The 16408-nt window shown below is 40.3% G+C and overlaps 2 protein-coding genes and 1 long non-coding RNA gene across 3 annotated transcripts in view; 1 reads left to right on the forward strand and 2 right to left on the reverse strand.

Annotated features, from left to right (window-relative positions):
* LOC309497483 overlaps positions 1 to 2995 on the reverse strand; it is a 110926-nt gene extending 107931 nt beyond the window's left edge. The window contains exon 1 of the long non-coding RNA XR_014205556.1: positions 2792 to 2995. This is a non-coding gene — a long non-coding RNA (uncharacterized lncRNA). The remainder of the gene's footprint in view (positions 1 to 2791) is intronic.
* Positions 2996 to 4389: 1394 nt separating this feature from the next.
* Positions 4390 to 5840, forward strand: LOC309497390 (putative nuclease HARBI1; the record flags this gene model as incomplete). The annotated part of the gene is made up of 3 exons (XM_082167655.1): positions 4390 to 5134; positions 5202 to 5562; positions 5723 to 5840. The coding sequence occupies 2 exons, from the start codon at positions 4390 to 4392 to the stop codon at positions 5558 to 5560; spliced, it is 1104 nt and encodes a 367-aa protein (XP_082023781.1). The 3' UTR covers positions 5561 to 5562; positions 5723 to 5840.
* Positions 5556 to 6776, reverse strand: LOC309497440 (nuclear apoptosis-inducing factor 1-like). Its single transcript, XM_082167729.1, has 3 exons — positions 6365 to 6776; positions 5996 to 6194; positions 5556 to 5895 (listed from the first exon to the last, which is right to left on the reverse strand). The coding sequence occupies exons 1-3, from the start codon at positions 6563 to 6565 to the stop codon at positions 5615 to 5617; spliced, it is 681 nt and encodes a 226-aa protein (XP_082023855.1). The 5' UTR covers positions 6566 to 6776; the 3' UTR covers positions 5556 to 5614.
* Positions 6777 to 16408: the final 9632 nt, after the last annotated feature.

A 16408-nucleotide genomic window follows, 5' to 3' on the forward strand; every position in this document is an offset into this window, starting at 1 on the left:
ATGAGCAGCTGAGTGCGCGGCACTGTTGTTTTATCCATTAAGCACAAATAAAAGCCTGACAGCGTTAAATGTTCAGTTTTCTGATCGTATAATTCACATATTAAAGTGTGGCAATAAAATAAATGTAACAATTATATTAATACTATACAGAAAAAAAAAAAAAAACAACAGAGTTGCTTGATGCAAGTAAATGTTGGCTTAATTATTTTATGGTTTCTATGCTGTCTATGTGTCGTGTCAGAATATATGATCATGTAACAGGCTGTAGGCTTATTTATATATAAAAATGTTTTAGTAAATGGACTTAAACTTCCAAAAACCTGTAGAGTTGGTCTGGGTTCAAACATTCCGACACGCAAAGTGAAGCATTCACGTGACTGGAAAGAAAGTGAGGCTTTGTTTTCGTTGATCACGTGTTTCTCTGAAAACAATATGCGCTCCGGCACGGGGCTTCAAGAGAAACTGCGCTGCGTACTCGATACGCGCTTTGAAGCTTCAGTGTCAAATGTGACATCACTACTGTGCAGTACATAACAATTACATTAATATTACAGCTGAACTTCTGTCAGTGAAATAACCCGTCAGAATAAATGTGTTTAATGAATCCTCATATAGACAGTCAGATCAGTGTGTGTTTGTGAGTCTTGATGACTCGTGTGTATCTGTGCTTTTCTTACAAGAAAACCAAAAGTCTAACAAAGTCGTTTTCCAAATTAGAGGTTAATATGACAAAAAATGAGGATCCTGTGAAATTTTGTTTTGATGATACCGAGTGACACCCACACTCCATTATAATTCTCCATAGTCATTTTTACGCTAATTGTCACAAATTAATTCATTTATCTAAAATATCACTTCTATTGCAAAACACTGGTCACACATTGAGCCTTGAGTCTCAGATATTTTAATAGTAGGCTATATGCTTTGGCAAGATTAGAGAAGGATGTGATCGTAAATTAGTGCAAAGGTTTCCATGGTAAGGCAAAGGTGAAACCTAGTTTATGTTGATTACTTAAAACATGGTTTGAATAAACATATTTCTGTTCATTAAACTCATTACTAGTTTATTTATTTAGTTTATTATAGTTTATGATTTCTTTCCAATGAACTTGTTTATAATGAGTTCACTACTTTCATAAGAAGCTAAGAGCAATTTATCTGTTGGGTTCTCTGATGATCAATAACATTTACAAGATCTTTAACCAATATTTTTTTAGAATATGTAGTTATTTAGCATTAATGATAAACTAAACCCTATAAAATCATCTGCTTCAGTCTATTGTCATCCATACATGCATGCGTATAACTAGGTTGCAGAAGCACAGGCTGGGGTTAAAGAGGATTAAACTAACCTGAACAGAAATTTCATCCATGTGAAGTTGGAGACTTTGGAATGACTTCATTTGACTTGAGCCAAACTGACTTCTTTATTCCTCTGGATCTGTGGTTGCTTCACTGGCACCTCCTGGGAGATAAGTGAGAAGACATAGGAATAGAAGGCATTAACATATACGTTTTAAACATACAAATTCAGGTCGGCACCGATAGCCTCATGGGCAGCGCCGACATTGACATTGACAGCCGTTGCGCTTCGGGTGACCCGAGTTAGAATCCCGACTCGTGGACCTTTCCCTATCCCGTCCCCCGTCTCTTTCCCTATCCCCTATCCCGTCTCTTTCCCTATCCCGTCCCCCGTCTCTCTCCCACCTTCCTGTCCACTTTATACTATCCTATCACAATAAAGGCAAAATTCACCCAAACAAATCTTTAAAAAAATACAAAAAATAACAGATTCAGATACAGTAGTCAACGTGTGGTCTACAGTGTTGGAAGCACATTGATACAAGTATTGTACTTTTGATTTGGAGATACTTTTATCTGAGCTTTTTTATGCTACTTCATAATTTACTCCACTATGTATGAGAAAACATTTGAAAAATACTTTCACTACATTCTATTCATTTATCTGACATCTATAACTACTAGCTATGAAAATAAAGTTGCATTGCATAATAGTCTAAGAAAAATTAAAACTTTGTATGTATTAGTATGCTTTAGTACAAGGGCATTTTTACTTAAATTACAGATCTCAAAAACCACCACCCCCACCTTACTTATTCAAAATGGTTGTCAATTGGTTGTGTATGGTTATGACCACAGGAATTACATTTAATCATCATTTTTAAGTTATTTTTTTTCTTTTGCAGCCATTTTCAGATGTTTCTTTCCCTCGACCAGCTCACTCAACTTTCTTGCTAAACTTGGCATCTTTTTTTAACACCTGGCTTGTAAGTGTAGGTCTCCTCTGGTATCCCACCCGCAGATTGTGTGTGGTCCCGCCAAAAACGTTCAAATCGTAGCGCTGGTGTTGACCAACCGGTTGTACCTGTGGTATGGCCGTGGACACAAACTCAACAACTCTTCTGTCACTTCAAATTGGTCATTAATACCCCTGATGAAAATGGCAAGCTGAGGACTGTCGGTTTTGTCTGTGTCTTCGTCAAGCGCCACACAGTATGCAGTGAAATCTCTAGCTTTGCCTCATAACTAATCATAAATAAACACTCAATAACTCTCTAATCCGCTCTGCCACTGTATTTGCCGACAGAGAGAAGACATAGAATATCAGTGACTTTAAACATGCAATCCTTCACAAACTGCCCTTCAGTGAATGGCTTTCCTACTTTATCAATCAACTCACTCGGATCAAGTCACCTTGATTTATGAAGCGCTTTTTACAATACAGATTGTTTCAAAGCAGCATATAGAGCGAATTATGTGCCATAATTACATTTACATTTACATTTATGCATTTGGCAGACGCTTTTATCCAAAGCGACTTACAGTGCACTTATTACAGGGACAATCCCCCTGGAGCAACGTGGAGTAAAGTGTCTTGCTCAAGGACACACTGGTGGTGACTGCTGGGATCGAACCAGCAACCTTCAATTTACCAGTTCAGTGGTTTAACCCACTAGACCACCATCTCCCCATTAAACAAACAAATCTAGCATTTTGCAAACAAACTCGATCTACTTCGCAAAGGAAAGCTCGACTTGCAAACAAAGCAATGTGCAAGTACAAAGGTCAGTTTGAGTGAAAATGCAGTGGAGTAACAAATATGTATTGTGTTTTACAAATATAAATAAATGAGCCAAGATAATACTTCACAAATAAATACAAACCATCTTACAAATTGCATGTAACCTTTGAACATATACCAAATCTAGTGCATACAAATGCATTTCTGTCTGTTATGATTGTGTGATATTCGGCTTTTTATGAGATCTCTCGGCTTGATTTTCTCACAGTTGTGTCCAGGCAGATTTTCTCACAAATGCAGTTGAGCAACTTCCTCTTCTAAAACAGTAGATGGCGCTAAACTAGGGGATTCATTTAGCACTAGTCTCCCGGGAGAAGCACTGATTTGAAAGCAATATCAATAAATGTGTGTACTGCACAACACCAACTGGATTGTGTGCACTTCAACCAGTCAGTGATGTACTGCAACTCAAATAAATATCTTAATGAGAAATAAACAGTGTCTAAGTCTTATTGCCAAATAAATATATGAACAGAAACCATTGAAAGAATAAAACGAAATACTAAAGAATGTGCAGGATAAATTACAAGAACATATGAGTAATGGGTGTTTGTATTTATGTGCGTGCGCAACATTACCGCTCACTGATGTGTGGCTGCATCGGGGCCATCACATTGGCCCTCATTTATCAAAAGTGCGTACACCAAATTTCCAGCGTACACCGGGCGTACACCCAAAACCACGGTGACTTTGAGATTTATCAATATGGACTTTGGCGTACGGCACGCTCAAATCCTACACCTGCTCAGGAGGTGGTGTACGCACGTTTTGAGTGCGGGAATGCGCAGAAAAACAATTCCTAACACCACAAAACGCACTGACAAACTAAAAGATATGATATATTATGACCCACTGTAAAAAAAAAAAAAAAAACATAGTAATTATAAACTTCAATGTTTATTTTTGTGCAACATGGACTTCAATGATTAATTTGTGTGACTTTACCAAATCATTTGATTTGTAGGCATATGCTTTCAGTGACCAAAACATTATTCAGACTGACAAAATAATAAAAATGACATTCTTCTTCTTTTAAATAATAATAATAATAATAATAATAATAATACAAATATAATAATAACGACATTCTTCTTCTAAATTACAATAAGCGTCATTAATAATAAAAATCATAATAATAATAATAATAATATTACAAATTGTCATGCAATAATTAATGTGAATGAATGGTACTCCACATCACATCATCATCACTATTGTACACCCCAATACATGTGACGTGATACGAAATTAAATGCTAATTGTTTCAAAACGCGTGCTGTAAAATAATGCATTGTGATAGGTCATTTGCTCATCCAAACAGCTATTTAAACTGGATTTCCACCTTATACCAATTCTCAATGATGGCTGACCTGGCTCTTTTAGAAGACGCATATGCGCCCTTGAGAAGGGAAAGAGTATTTGAGGATAGGCGAGATCTTCTGAATGAATCAGATGAATGGCTGATGAGCAGATTCCGTCTTCCAAGGCATCTTCTCCTGGAGCTGTGCAATAACCTGGAGCCCTACCTCCAGCGTGAGACCCGGCGGTCAAGGGCCTTACCTGTTCCAGTCCAGGTTCTCTCCACACTGGGGTTCTTAGCCACTGGAACTTTTCAACGGGAGATTGCTGACAGGTCTGGCATATCCCAACCCACCATGAGCCGCATGCTGCCATCCGTGCTGGCTGCCATCAGGACTCTCATCCCACACTACGTCCAATTCCCATACGACAATGCCCAGCAAACAATGATTAAAAGGGGGTTTTATGAGATTGCTGGGATTCCAAATGTCATAGGTGCAATTGACTGTACCCACGTGCGTCTGAAACCACCATCGGTTAATGATTACGCATACATCAACCGCAAAAATTATCATTCAGTCAATGTGCAAATTATTTGTGATGCCAGACTCTGCCTATTAAATGTTGTGGCACGATGGCCTGGAGGCACCCACGATGCCTTCATTTTTGAGCACAGCAGCGTGCGCAGACGGCTGCAGGAGGGCGCATTGAGGGGTCATGGTTATCTTTTAGGTGAGTACTAAGAGCAAATTTATTTTGCAAAATATATTCGTTTCCTAACCTCTCTTTTCCCCTTTAGGTGACAGGGGTTATCCTCTTTTGGACTTTTTGGTCACCCCTGTGCCAAACCCCGTGACGCATCAGGAGCGCAACTTCAACCAAGCGCACGCACAAACACGAGCCACTGTGGAGCGCTGCGTGGGGCTCCTAAAAGGTAGATGGCTCTGCCTGGCACACGCGGGGGGCACGTTGCTCTATTCGCCAAAGAAGGTGTGCAATATCATTTTGGCATGTGCCGTCTTGCACAACATGGCTGAGATGAACCGTGTGCCATTTGACGCGCTTGACCCAGACCCAGAAGTGCCAGTGGAGCAGTGGGCAGCACCACCGGCTTTAGGAGCTGTTCAGCTCAGACGGGACCTTGTTCGGCGGTTTTAAGGGTAAGTTAAAATAACACAGACTTCGTTTTCATGGTTTCGTTTTTTTTTAGTTTTATTTTTTTTTTAAGTTTTCATTTATTTGCTTTAATGTCGTATTTATTGACACTAATGAATGGTTAATTTCGACCAGTAGTCTACAAATTTCTGTTTGTCTTTCCAGGACCTCATCCGTCAGGACCCTTGGCCGTGGCGCACGTGAGGCTGGTGGACGGGCCGCGGCTTCCCCTGCTTGCACCTGCTCAGGCTCTGGGTGGGGCGCAAGGATACGCTCAGGCTCCTGGATGGGCTGAGGGGGAGATGCCTCGAGGGCGCTGGGGCCTGCAGTGCCATCATCTGCAAAACAATAGTGCAAAATTTAAATAAAATAATTTAACTATGGACATATGTGTTTTTTTATTTATTTTATTGGTCTATCACATTTAAGTTTACTTACCATGAATGTCGTCGGTATCTCCCCCACTGGTGATACCTTCTAAAGACGCCGTTCCGATGAGGGCTGCCACCCGCTCCTCGTTCGGTGTCAGCTGGAGGCTTGGATCCGACTGGCCTCCCCCAGTCTGACTCTGGCTCCTCTTCAGTGCCGAGACGCGCCTCTTTGTGGCGATCTTTATATCGGACCACTTTTTTTTCACCTACAATAAACAAGAAAACTCATGCTTAACTTGATCACTGTTGGTCTATATTAAGCATTAAAGAAAACTCATGCTTAACTTGATCACTGTTGGTCTATATTAAGCATTAAAGAAAACTCATGCTTAACTTGATCACTATTGGTCTATATTAAGCAATAAAACATTCTTACCTCTGCTGGAGTGCGCTTCTCAACCCCCACACTATTAACAGAACTCGTAATTTGGGTCCATATTTTGTTTTTGTGGGCGCCTTTAATCCCACTCTTTAAACTCCCAAATAAAACGATTTTATTTCTTTCCACTTCCCTGGTGATGGTCTCGATCTCCACGTCGGAGAAGTTTCTCTTTTTTGCCGTCTTCCGTGTGTCCATGGCGTAAAATGAGGGCGTGGGGGGAGCGGAGACTTGAATATATAGGGGCGTGTTATTCTAATGACGATCGTTTTCAGCCGCGGCATTTATCAAGGGCAGGTATTGCGTACACCTGGATTTCAAAGGTACGCACAGCTTCATAAATCAGGCGATGAGAGGAGTGTAAGCATAATCTTACGCCAATATATACGCCCGTTTCTACGCAAGATTGATAAATGAGGGCCATTGTGCATCAAAGGGTTTTTAAGACATATTTGTGTGGTTTTCAATTGAGTCAAAATATTTTATTTAAATGTATTTTTTTCGTAGCTGTTTCTTAGAGAATATAGACATATTTGAGCATATAATACAAGCTTATTGCCAAACCTTAACCTAAACCTGTCCATTTGTATGTTATGTAAAACAGCAGGTATAATACAACCACATTTCCAGTAAAGTTGGGACATTTTGTAAAATGCAATAAAATGTCAGAATCTGTGGTTTGTTAATTCTTTTGAACCTTTATTTAAGTGACTAAAGTATAAAGAAAATATTTCCAATGTTTTCACTGACCAACTTAAGTGTTTTTTTGTAAATATAAATAAATTCAGATTTTGATGGCTGCAACACACTCCAAAAAAGTTGGGGTAGAGTCATGTTTACCACCTTGTCATATCACCTTTCATTTTAATGACACTTTTTAACCATTTGGGAATTGAGGATAAGAATTGTTGCAGTTTTGCAATGGATTTAATGGTCATTTTTGCCTGCAAGACGTGCTGAACAGTCTGTGGTTGTCCTGGTGTGATTCTCCTTTTCATGACGGGTCATACATTTTCAATGAGAGACAGATCTGGACTGCAGGCACGTCAGTGAAGAACGTTCCTTACAGTGTAGAGTGTCTAATAAATTCCCCTGTTGAAGCACGTACAGAATGAGGCCTGTCGGTTTCTTGCTTCTCAGGAAAGATGTCCTCTTGATGGCAGTTTATGTCTCTGTCTAATCCCAATATATGCTTCAACATCAATGATTCTTTCATACAAATGCAGTTGACTCATGCCATTAACATTGATGCACCCCCAAACCGTGACAGATGTTTGCTTTTGCACCTTTCGCTGATGAAATGTCTGGATGGGACTTTTGTCATTGGGACTGAGAACTTAATGTCCAGTTTTCTCAAAAGCAAACTGAAAAGTGGATTGTCCTGAGCACATCACACATTTCCACTGTCTTGGATCATCTGAGATGAGTTTGGGCCTAGAGAAGTTAGCGCCATGTCTGTATAGAATTGATGAATAGATTTCTGCTGGATTAACAGAGATTCAAGTTGCATTTCTAGGTGCAGAAGCAGACTGTGTTAAGTCACAACAGTTTTCAAAAGAGTTCCAGAGGCCAAGTAGTAATATTTAACACAATAGCATGACGATTTTTCATTCAATGCCATCTTGAGGGGTCAAAGGTCACGTACATTCAGCGGAGGGTGGTGAGCCAATATCAAGCTTTGCTTGCAAAGAGTTATCATGAAGTATTACCAAATTCACCAGCTTATTGTGGACGGTTTTAAAACAGTTTAACTTGGATATTCTATAAGCTTTTAACTTTTATTTTGGCTCTGTTTCTACTTTTTTGGAGTGTGTTGCAGTAAAATCAAAATTTTTTGTATTTACAAAATACTATCAATTTGGTCTGTGGAAAGATTGGAAATATTTTCTGTGTACTTTTGTCAGTTAATTAAAGGTTAAAGAGAATTGACAAATCACAGAATCTTGATTTTACTGGATTTTATAAAATATGGCAACATTTCTGGAAATGGGGTTGTGGACAAAGTAATGAAGAAAAAAACATGTATAGAAAATTAGATTATGTCTAAATAATTTCAATTGTAATCTGTGGTGGTTTTATTGGCTACATGTGTTCAACTAGGTCCTGTAGTGATACGTTGATTAAGGCTCTGTCTTCATTACGTCTATGAGGATGATTCAATCAGGTCCGCTTGTAGGCACTGGGCATGACACTTTTGTCATTATGCAATATTTGTGTGGTTATCAATTTAATTCGCCAAAATATTTTATTTAAACTTATTTTTTTGTTTAGAGAATTTAGACACATTTGAGCATATAATACAAGCTGACCCTCAAACCTTAACTTGCCCATTTGTATTTCATGTAAAACAGCAGTTATAAAAGACAGTTATGATAAGAGGTAATATGTATTACCATAGTATAAATATTAAGTGTTCTGATATCAAACGATTGATTTGTTTCAGCTTAACAGAGGTTTTTCTATCCGTCTCTCTTGAGTTATGGGCTATTGTGTGATTCATAGGTGATTTTATTCTTTGCCGTTTTTTTTTTTTTTTTTTTTGCAGCACAGTATAGCAGCAGATTTGAAGGAACATTATTTAAATTAAGTTAATGTTATGAATGGCACTGAATGATTGAAATGGTTGTGGGGACATTGAAAAATGCTTAATTTTTCCTTTTTAGAAAACCATTAAAGGAAAGCGCTTAATGTGGCTCAATGACTTAAGACCATGTTTTTAAAAGACAATAAATCGTCGTTCAGTAGGTGCAGACACGCAGATGAGCGCATCATTTGATCGCACGCGCTCAATGATGCGTTAAGCATTTTCCTTAGAAAGGTTTTCTATATGGAAGCATTTAAAATTGCTTTATTAAATGTGTTGTATGTGTAATCAGGACTCAGTTGCCTGTGTGTACATTGTGTGCTTTATGCGTTTACCGATTATGGTGGTGTTTTACAAAACAGTGTCTTAAGGCATTGGGGCATTTTAAGATCATTTTAATATCTATTTTTTATTTTTTTATGTCATGTGTTGTAGAATGCACCTGGTTGGCCACGCCCGCTTCTGATGCGGAGCACAGGCCAATCCTCAGTCTGAGCTTAATTTGCATATCAGAGGTATAAATAGGTCCGAGTGGTCGCAAATGTTGTCATTTGTTCGAGACAACCATCTTGGAGTGCCAGAAGAAGACGACATCTGGAAAAGCAGCGGAATGGTCAGTCCAGCAAAAGTGCAAAAAGACGGCGAGGTGTAAGGGTTTATCCATGACGTGTCTCCCAGAAAGCAATCTAGGAACAGCTCTTCGTTTTTCACCGCCGTTCTACAAAGCGCCAGACAGGAATACCACAGAGTTGTCGTTTTTGCGATGGAGAAGCAATCCACTTTCAGTCAGGCCGAAAAGAACGGCAACGCAGTTAAGCTGCTGAACATCAGGCGCAGCTTAAGTAAGTAGCCTAACTGATTTTAGAGCTCGGCCTCGCAGATGGAGTGTGTTGTGCTGTATCGTTGGTGGGCTCGGTTTTAATTGGGGACTTTGCCTGTTTCTTGTAGGCTTCTCTGATCCAGACAGTTACGACGTCTTATGCTCCTGTGCGACCAAAGTGGAGGTGACCAGGCTGCCGTTTCTGCGTCACTCGAACGATGAGTGTAGCGGAGGTGAAGGCTCTCGGTCCAAAGCAGAAGGTGTGAATTTCAGAGTGGGCGTTTCAGAGCTCAACCTGGGCTCTGAAAAAGAAAAGTAACGTTTTCTTTGTGGTTGGTTTATGCAGGTAGGAGAGGTCCGTGGGAAGGTTCGAGTACACGGTTGCTTAAGCAGAGTGGTGACTGTCAAAGGCTCGGAGGTTGAGCTCAAAGAAGTAGTAATCTGCGATGGGACGGGCGAGATCAGCGTGACGCTGTGGGACAGCTACGTTAACCAGGCTGAGGGCGGCAACTCGTATGCATTTAAGAACTTGTCTACGAGAGAGAGAGATGGGAGCATCCAAGTGTTACCGCAAGTGTTCCAAAGTCTAAGAAAAGCTGGAGTGACAGTGATTACAGACAGAAAAAGATTGAGAACTGTAAAATGAAATACTGTGAAGACAGTCATTATAGGCAGAACAAGATAAAGAAATTAAAAACAAAATACTGTGAAGACAGTGATTATGAAGAGAAAAATCTTGAAAATCTTCGAAATAAGTATAAAAGCAATATTAAATGTTAAAGCAATATTAAATGTACAGCAGTCAAAACGTGAAAATTCAAAGATGAAGTATTCCACAAATGCTCGTTTTCAAAAACTTGTCCGGCACTATTCTCAGACCAAGTATAAAAGCAATAAAGCCTTTAGAGCAAGTGTGTGTGAATATTCAAAGTATAAATATCGCAAAAACCTCTCATTTAAAGCAAGCGTATGTGAATATTCAAAGATTAACTATCACAGAAAGTGTTTGTGAATACAATAAAAAGAAATACCACGATGATGAAAACCTCCGTATAAGTAAAATACAAAGAAGATCTGAAATTTCTGCAAAACAGAGGGAGAGACAGAAAGACATTGATTTCACTATTAATCAGTTTCATCAAGAAGTCAGTACAGGGACGATGGGGTTTCATATGGTCTGCAGGACTGAGTGGGCCGCCTTGCTGCTGGCTGTCGATAAGGCTGAAAAAGTCTTGAAAGATTAGCCTGCACAAAATCTGTTCTGGAGGTTGATGGCTGAGGGAAATTATTGGAATTTCTTGATTGATGAGACTCATTCATTCTCATTGCCAGAGGAGAAGAAATAGACCTTATTTGACCTGTGTGCCCCTCACTTGTATGATGTTCTGGTGCAGCAGAGCTTGAGTGTCTGGGTGTTTGGACAGCAGCAGAGCTTGAGTGTCCGGGTGTTTGGTCAGCAGCAGAGCTTGAGTGTCCGGGTGTTTGGTCAGCAGCAGAGCTTAAGTGTCCGGGTGTTTGGTCAGCAGCAGAGCTTTAGTGTCCGGGTGTTTGGTCAGCAGCAGAGCTTTAGTGTCTGGGTGTTTGGTCAGCAGCAGAGCTTGAGTGTCCGGGTGTTTGGTCAGCAGCAGAGCTTGAGTGTCTGGGTGTTTGGTCAGCAGCAGAGCTTGAGTGTCCGGGTGTTTGGTCAGCAGCAGGGCTTGAGTGGTCGGGTGTTTGGTCAGCAACAGAGCTTTAGTGTCTGGGTGTTTGGTCAGCAGCAGAGCTTGAGTGTCCGGGTGTTTGGTCAGCAGCAGAGCTTTAGTGTCCGGGTGTTTGGTCAGCAGCAGAGCTTGAGTGTCTGGGTGTTTGGTCAGCAGCAGAGCTTGAGTGTCTGGGTGTTTGGTCAGCAGCAGAGCTTGAGTGTCCGGGTGTTTGGTCAGCAGCAGAGCTTAAGTGTCCGGGTGTTTGGTCAGCAGCAGAGCTTTAGTGTCCGGGTGTTTGGTCAGCAGCAGAGCTTTAGTGTCTGGGTGTTTGGTCAGCAGCAGAGCTTGAGTGTCCGGGTGTTTGGTCAGCAGCAGAGCTTGAGTGTCTGGGTGTTTGGTCAGCAGCAGAGCTTGAGTGTCCGGGTGTTTGGTCAGCAGCAGGGCTTGAGTGGTCGGGTGTTTGGTCAGCAACAGAGCTTTAGTGTCTGGGTGTTTGGTCAGCAGCAGAGCTTGAGTGTCCGGGTGTTTGGTCAGCAGCAGAGCTTTAGTGTCCGGGTGTTTGGTCAGCAGCAGAGCTTGAGTGTCTGGGTGTTTGGTCAGCAGCAGAGCTTGAGTGTCTGGGTGTTTGGTCAGCAGCAGAGCTTGAGTGTCCGGGTGTTTGGTCAGCAGCAGAGCTTAAGTGTCCGGGTGTTTGGTCAGCAGCAGAGCTTTAGTGTCCGGGTGTTTGGTCAGCAGCAGAGCTTTAGTGTCTGGGTGTTTGGTCAGCAGCAGAGCTTGAGTGTCTGGGTGTTTGGTCAGCAGCAGAGCTTGAGTGTCCGGGTGTTTGGTCAGCAGCAGGGCTTGAGTGGTCGGGTGTTTGGTCAGCAACAGAGCTTTAGTGTCTGGGTGTTTGGTCAGCAGCAGAGCTTGAGTGTCCGGGTGTTTGGTCAGCAGCAGAGCTTTAGTGTCCGGGTGTTTGGTCAGCAGCAGAGCTTGAGTGTCTGGGTGTTTGGTCAGCAGCAGAGCTTGAGTGTCTGGGTGTTTGGTCAGCAGCAGAGCTTGAGTGTCCGGGTGTTTGGTCAGCAGCAGAGCTTTTGTGTCCGGGTGTTTGGTCAGCAGCAGAGCTTGAGTGTCTGGGTGTTTGGTCAGCAGCAGAGCTTGAGTGTCCGGGTGTTTGGTCAGCAGCAGAGCTTGAGTGTCTGGGTGTTTGGTCAGCAGCAGAGCTTTAGTGTCCGGGTGTTTGGTCAGCAGCAGAGCTTGAGTGTCCGGGTGTTTGGTCAGCAGCAGAGCTTGAGTGTGCGGGTGTTTGGTCAGCAGCAGAGCTTGAGTGTCTGGGTGTTTGGTCAGCAGCAGAGCTTGAGTGTCTGGGTGTTTGGTCAGCAGCAGAGCTTGAGTGTCTGGGTGTTTGGTCAGCAGCAGGGTTTGAGTGTCTGGGTGTTTAGTCAGCAGCAGAGCTTGAGTGTCTGGGTGTTTGGTCATTCAGTAACAGCTGAACAGCCTCCTGGATAAGCCGGGCAGCTTGCAGATTTGTGCTAGAGAAAAAACAATGTGACATTACATTAGTGAATCAGACTAACATTACTCTACATAAGATATAAAGATTTTTATGATACAACAACAATAGATGTGATATATACAGCAATAAAAGACTATGCCATTCAAAACAGAAATACAATTTCACATAAATCACTTCAAGTTCTCAAGTTATTAATAGTTACAATGAATTAATTTGCTAGCTATTGCAAAAAACTTGTCGACAGAGAGGCAAACAGTTATTCATGGAAAAAATGTATAATTGGACATGGAATAATCAATCAGGTAATGGGCCACTTTCACTGAGCATTTTGACGCACTTCCGTATTGAAATGGTACATCTCACTTATTTCCAGTTATGTATATTTTCAATGTAGTCATTTAGTTGACTAAACACCACCTAAAATGAGTGTCCGCAAGATTAAAAAATTCAGACATTTATATAAATGAGTGCTCATCTTAACTAGTGACCGCGACGCTGAAGTCTGTGAGAACAGATGAATAACATCAGTAGCTACGGAAAAATATTTATTTGAATAAATTAATCACCATTCTGTCATTTTTCATTGTCAGTCTTTTTACTATTTGCATGTTTATGCCCAAAACGATTAATATTCCAAGTAGTTGACTGTCATTCTCCTCTACACTGTGTGCATTACTGTTTAAGATTAATTAAATAGCATAGCCTATTTAATATTGTTACAGGCACCAAACGATCATTCATTTGTTCAACTATTTAAAAAGACAGGAATAAAAGCACCGCACACAAGCAATGCTTTTTATTAGTGAAATTCATTTAAAAATGTAAACTCAACAGATATAAAATAACAGTAAGAGAAAAACACTGTTAATGAGAAGACGGGCTTATAGGAATACTGCACGTTAGTGGGTAGCTAAATATATTTAGTCTATTATTAAAGGGATGGTTCGGAGTAAAATCAACCTAGGGTACTTTGCGCCATGACATCAAGCCAAACACCCCCCACCCCAAAACCACGTAAAATTCCTGGCAGAAAGCGATGCATAAGGATTAGGGATGGGACGGTATGAAAATTTTATATCACGATTATAGTGACCAAAATTATCGTGATTATCAATATTATCATGGTTTTGTTAAAACGAGATGAAAGTGTTCAAAAAGAGTTGATGCTCACACAGAAGACATTTCAACAAGTTTTATATTTGAAAATCAACAAACAACAAATTAAATTAAAGCTGCATGCATCGATGAAAGGGCCCTCGCACTCGTGCCATCGTCACTCGCTGGCTTTAGGATGACAGAGTATGGTTGGGCAATGTGCATTTAAGGGGGTATATATAGTAAGAGTATGTCAAAGTCAGTTACAAAATGTTTTGTATTATGGTGATAATAGCATGATTCATGACTCAGCTAAGTGTTGCTAGCATGTTTAGTATGTTTCTAGCATGTTTAGTACACAATAATTATGTGGTTAGTACTGCACAGTGGTGGACAGTAACGAAGTAAATGTAATTCGTTACTGTACTTAAGTAGCTTTTTTGCGTATCTGTACTTTACTGAAGTATTTCAATTTGGGGAGACTTTTACTTTAACTCCACTACATTTCAAGGTCAAATATCTTACTTTTTACTCTATTACATTTTCAAAATCAGTCGTTCCTTTTTATTTATGAGTGGATAAAAACTTAACTGGTCAAACGAGCCACCAATCACAGTACGCGTGTAGTTTTGAACTTGTTTTACTTGCCCCTGTTGGCGCCTTGGCAACAGCGCGAATATAGGGTTCAACGTGAGTGACGTGACATCACATCAATGCAACAGGCAAAACATTGAGCGCCAGTGTCTTGATAAATGATGGAAGAAACTAACATTACTGACTCTAACATGCCACAACATCCATGGCCTTATTTACGCACTTTTTTGAAGTTATTGAAAAGAAGAACGAGTCCTTCATTTTTAAGTGCCTTCTCTGCCTGCCTCGGCCCTGTACAATTTCGTCATACAAGAATCCTCCTTCCAATCTAAGGAAACACGTAGAGGTAAGCCATTTTCATTTCACAAATTTTTTTAAACCAGAAATCTAACAATAGCTTGCAGAAAACTGTTTCATTGTGTATGTTAAAATATAGACTGTGTGACGTCACGTCACGTCACCATGAACATTGTACATGTCGTCAGCTAAGTTAGCTGTTTCACCGTATTTCATAGTATTTGTTTTTTAAACTTTTCAAGCTGAGGGCTCTGATATTGTGAAATAGCAATCAATCGATGTTAGCATGTTATGTTGGAATATAAATTCTATTTTGAATAATTTTACATGCAGCGTATTCAATTCCATTTATTTGTATTAGCATTTTTCACAATACATATAGTTTCAAAGTACCTTTACAGAAAGTATGTGTCTACATTACAATTTAGAGTTATCTGTTATCAGAGGTGACTGTGTCCAAGTTATCTATGTCAAAAATTTACAGTTCTAAGATAATAAAAATCATGCTGTTATTAGCTAACATCTTATTTTAATTTAAAGTAAACAATGAGCTAATTAAAGTAATTATTACAAGTTGGGAACATAATGATTACATTATACGAAAATTTAGCATTGGTGCATGTATGATGCTAAAACAGTTGACTGGTGGAGTGCTCCTTATTAACAGTGATTGTTATTTTCAAAAGTTCAGCTTCCAAAGACTGTGATCTAACTAAGCCTATTCTGAAAATAATGTACACTGTAGCATACATCTATGACATGCTAAAGCACATGAAACGCTTATTTTATTTAATCAAAGAGAGGAGACTGATCTCTGGTTTAACTTAATGTTTTGAATGTTTCCTTTTTGCAGAGAAAACATGGTAGCCACATGCAGAGATATATTGCCCTAACAGCGCCAAGGAAAAGAAAAATGGAGAGCGAGGAGGCTCATTCAACCTCCAGACAGTTGAAGTTGAGAGAAACCAAGCTAGTCACACAGAAGAATGTTGATCATGCAGTGTTGAATTTTGTGACCCAGAGTCTACAACCCTTTAGTGTGGTGGACCAGCCATCATTTCAAGCTTTCTTGCATGAACTTCAGCCTAACGCCTCTCTCATGTCAAGGACCACTCTGCGACGTAAGATGGATGAGGCAGTACTTGAAATGAAGAAAAATCTAAAAAAAGCAATGTCAGGGATCGATTTCATAGCAACGACAACAGATTGTTGGAGTTCAAGGAGAAGAGGTTTCATCGGTGTAACTGGCCACTGGGTTGATCCTAACAGTCTGGAGAGGTGCTCAGTAGCACTAGCATGCAGGCAGCTCAAAGGTTCGCACACTTTTGATGTTTTGGCTTGCACACTAAATGACATACATTCTGAATTCGGCATACAGAATAAGGTTGTTCGAACTACTACGGACAATGGGTCAAATTTTTTAAAGGCATTTCGTATATATGGACAGCAAGATGAGAACAATAACTCTGCTTCA

This window comes from Leuciscus leuciscus (assembly GCF_965113295.1).
Source record: "Leuciscus leuciscus genome assembly, chromosome: 4".
In the NCBI taxonomy this organism is placed as follows: domain Eukaryota; kingdom Metazoa; phylum Chordata; class Actinopteri; order Cypriniformes; family Leuciscidae; genus Leuciscus; species Leuciscus leuciscus.

Coding starts and splice junctions, on each gene's coding strand:
- LOC309497440 (XM_082167729.1), bottom strand. CDS start 6,565: ATGGACACACGGAAGACGGCAAAAAAGAGAAACTTCTCCGACGTGGAG. Junction 6,195..6,364: donor AGAAGCGCACTCCAGCAGAG/GTAAGAATGTTT, acceptor TGTTTATTGTAG/GTGAAAAAAAAGTGGTCCGA. Junction 5,896..5,995: donor AGATACCGACGACATTCATG/GTAAGTAAACTT, acceptor ATTGTTTTGCAG/ATGATGGCACTGCAGGCCCC.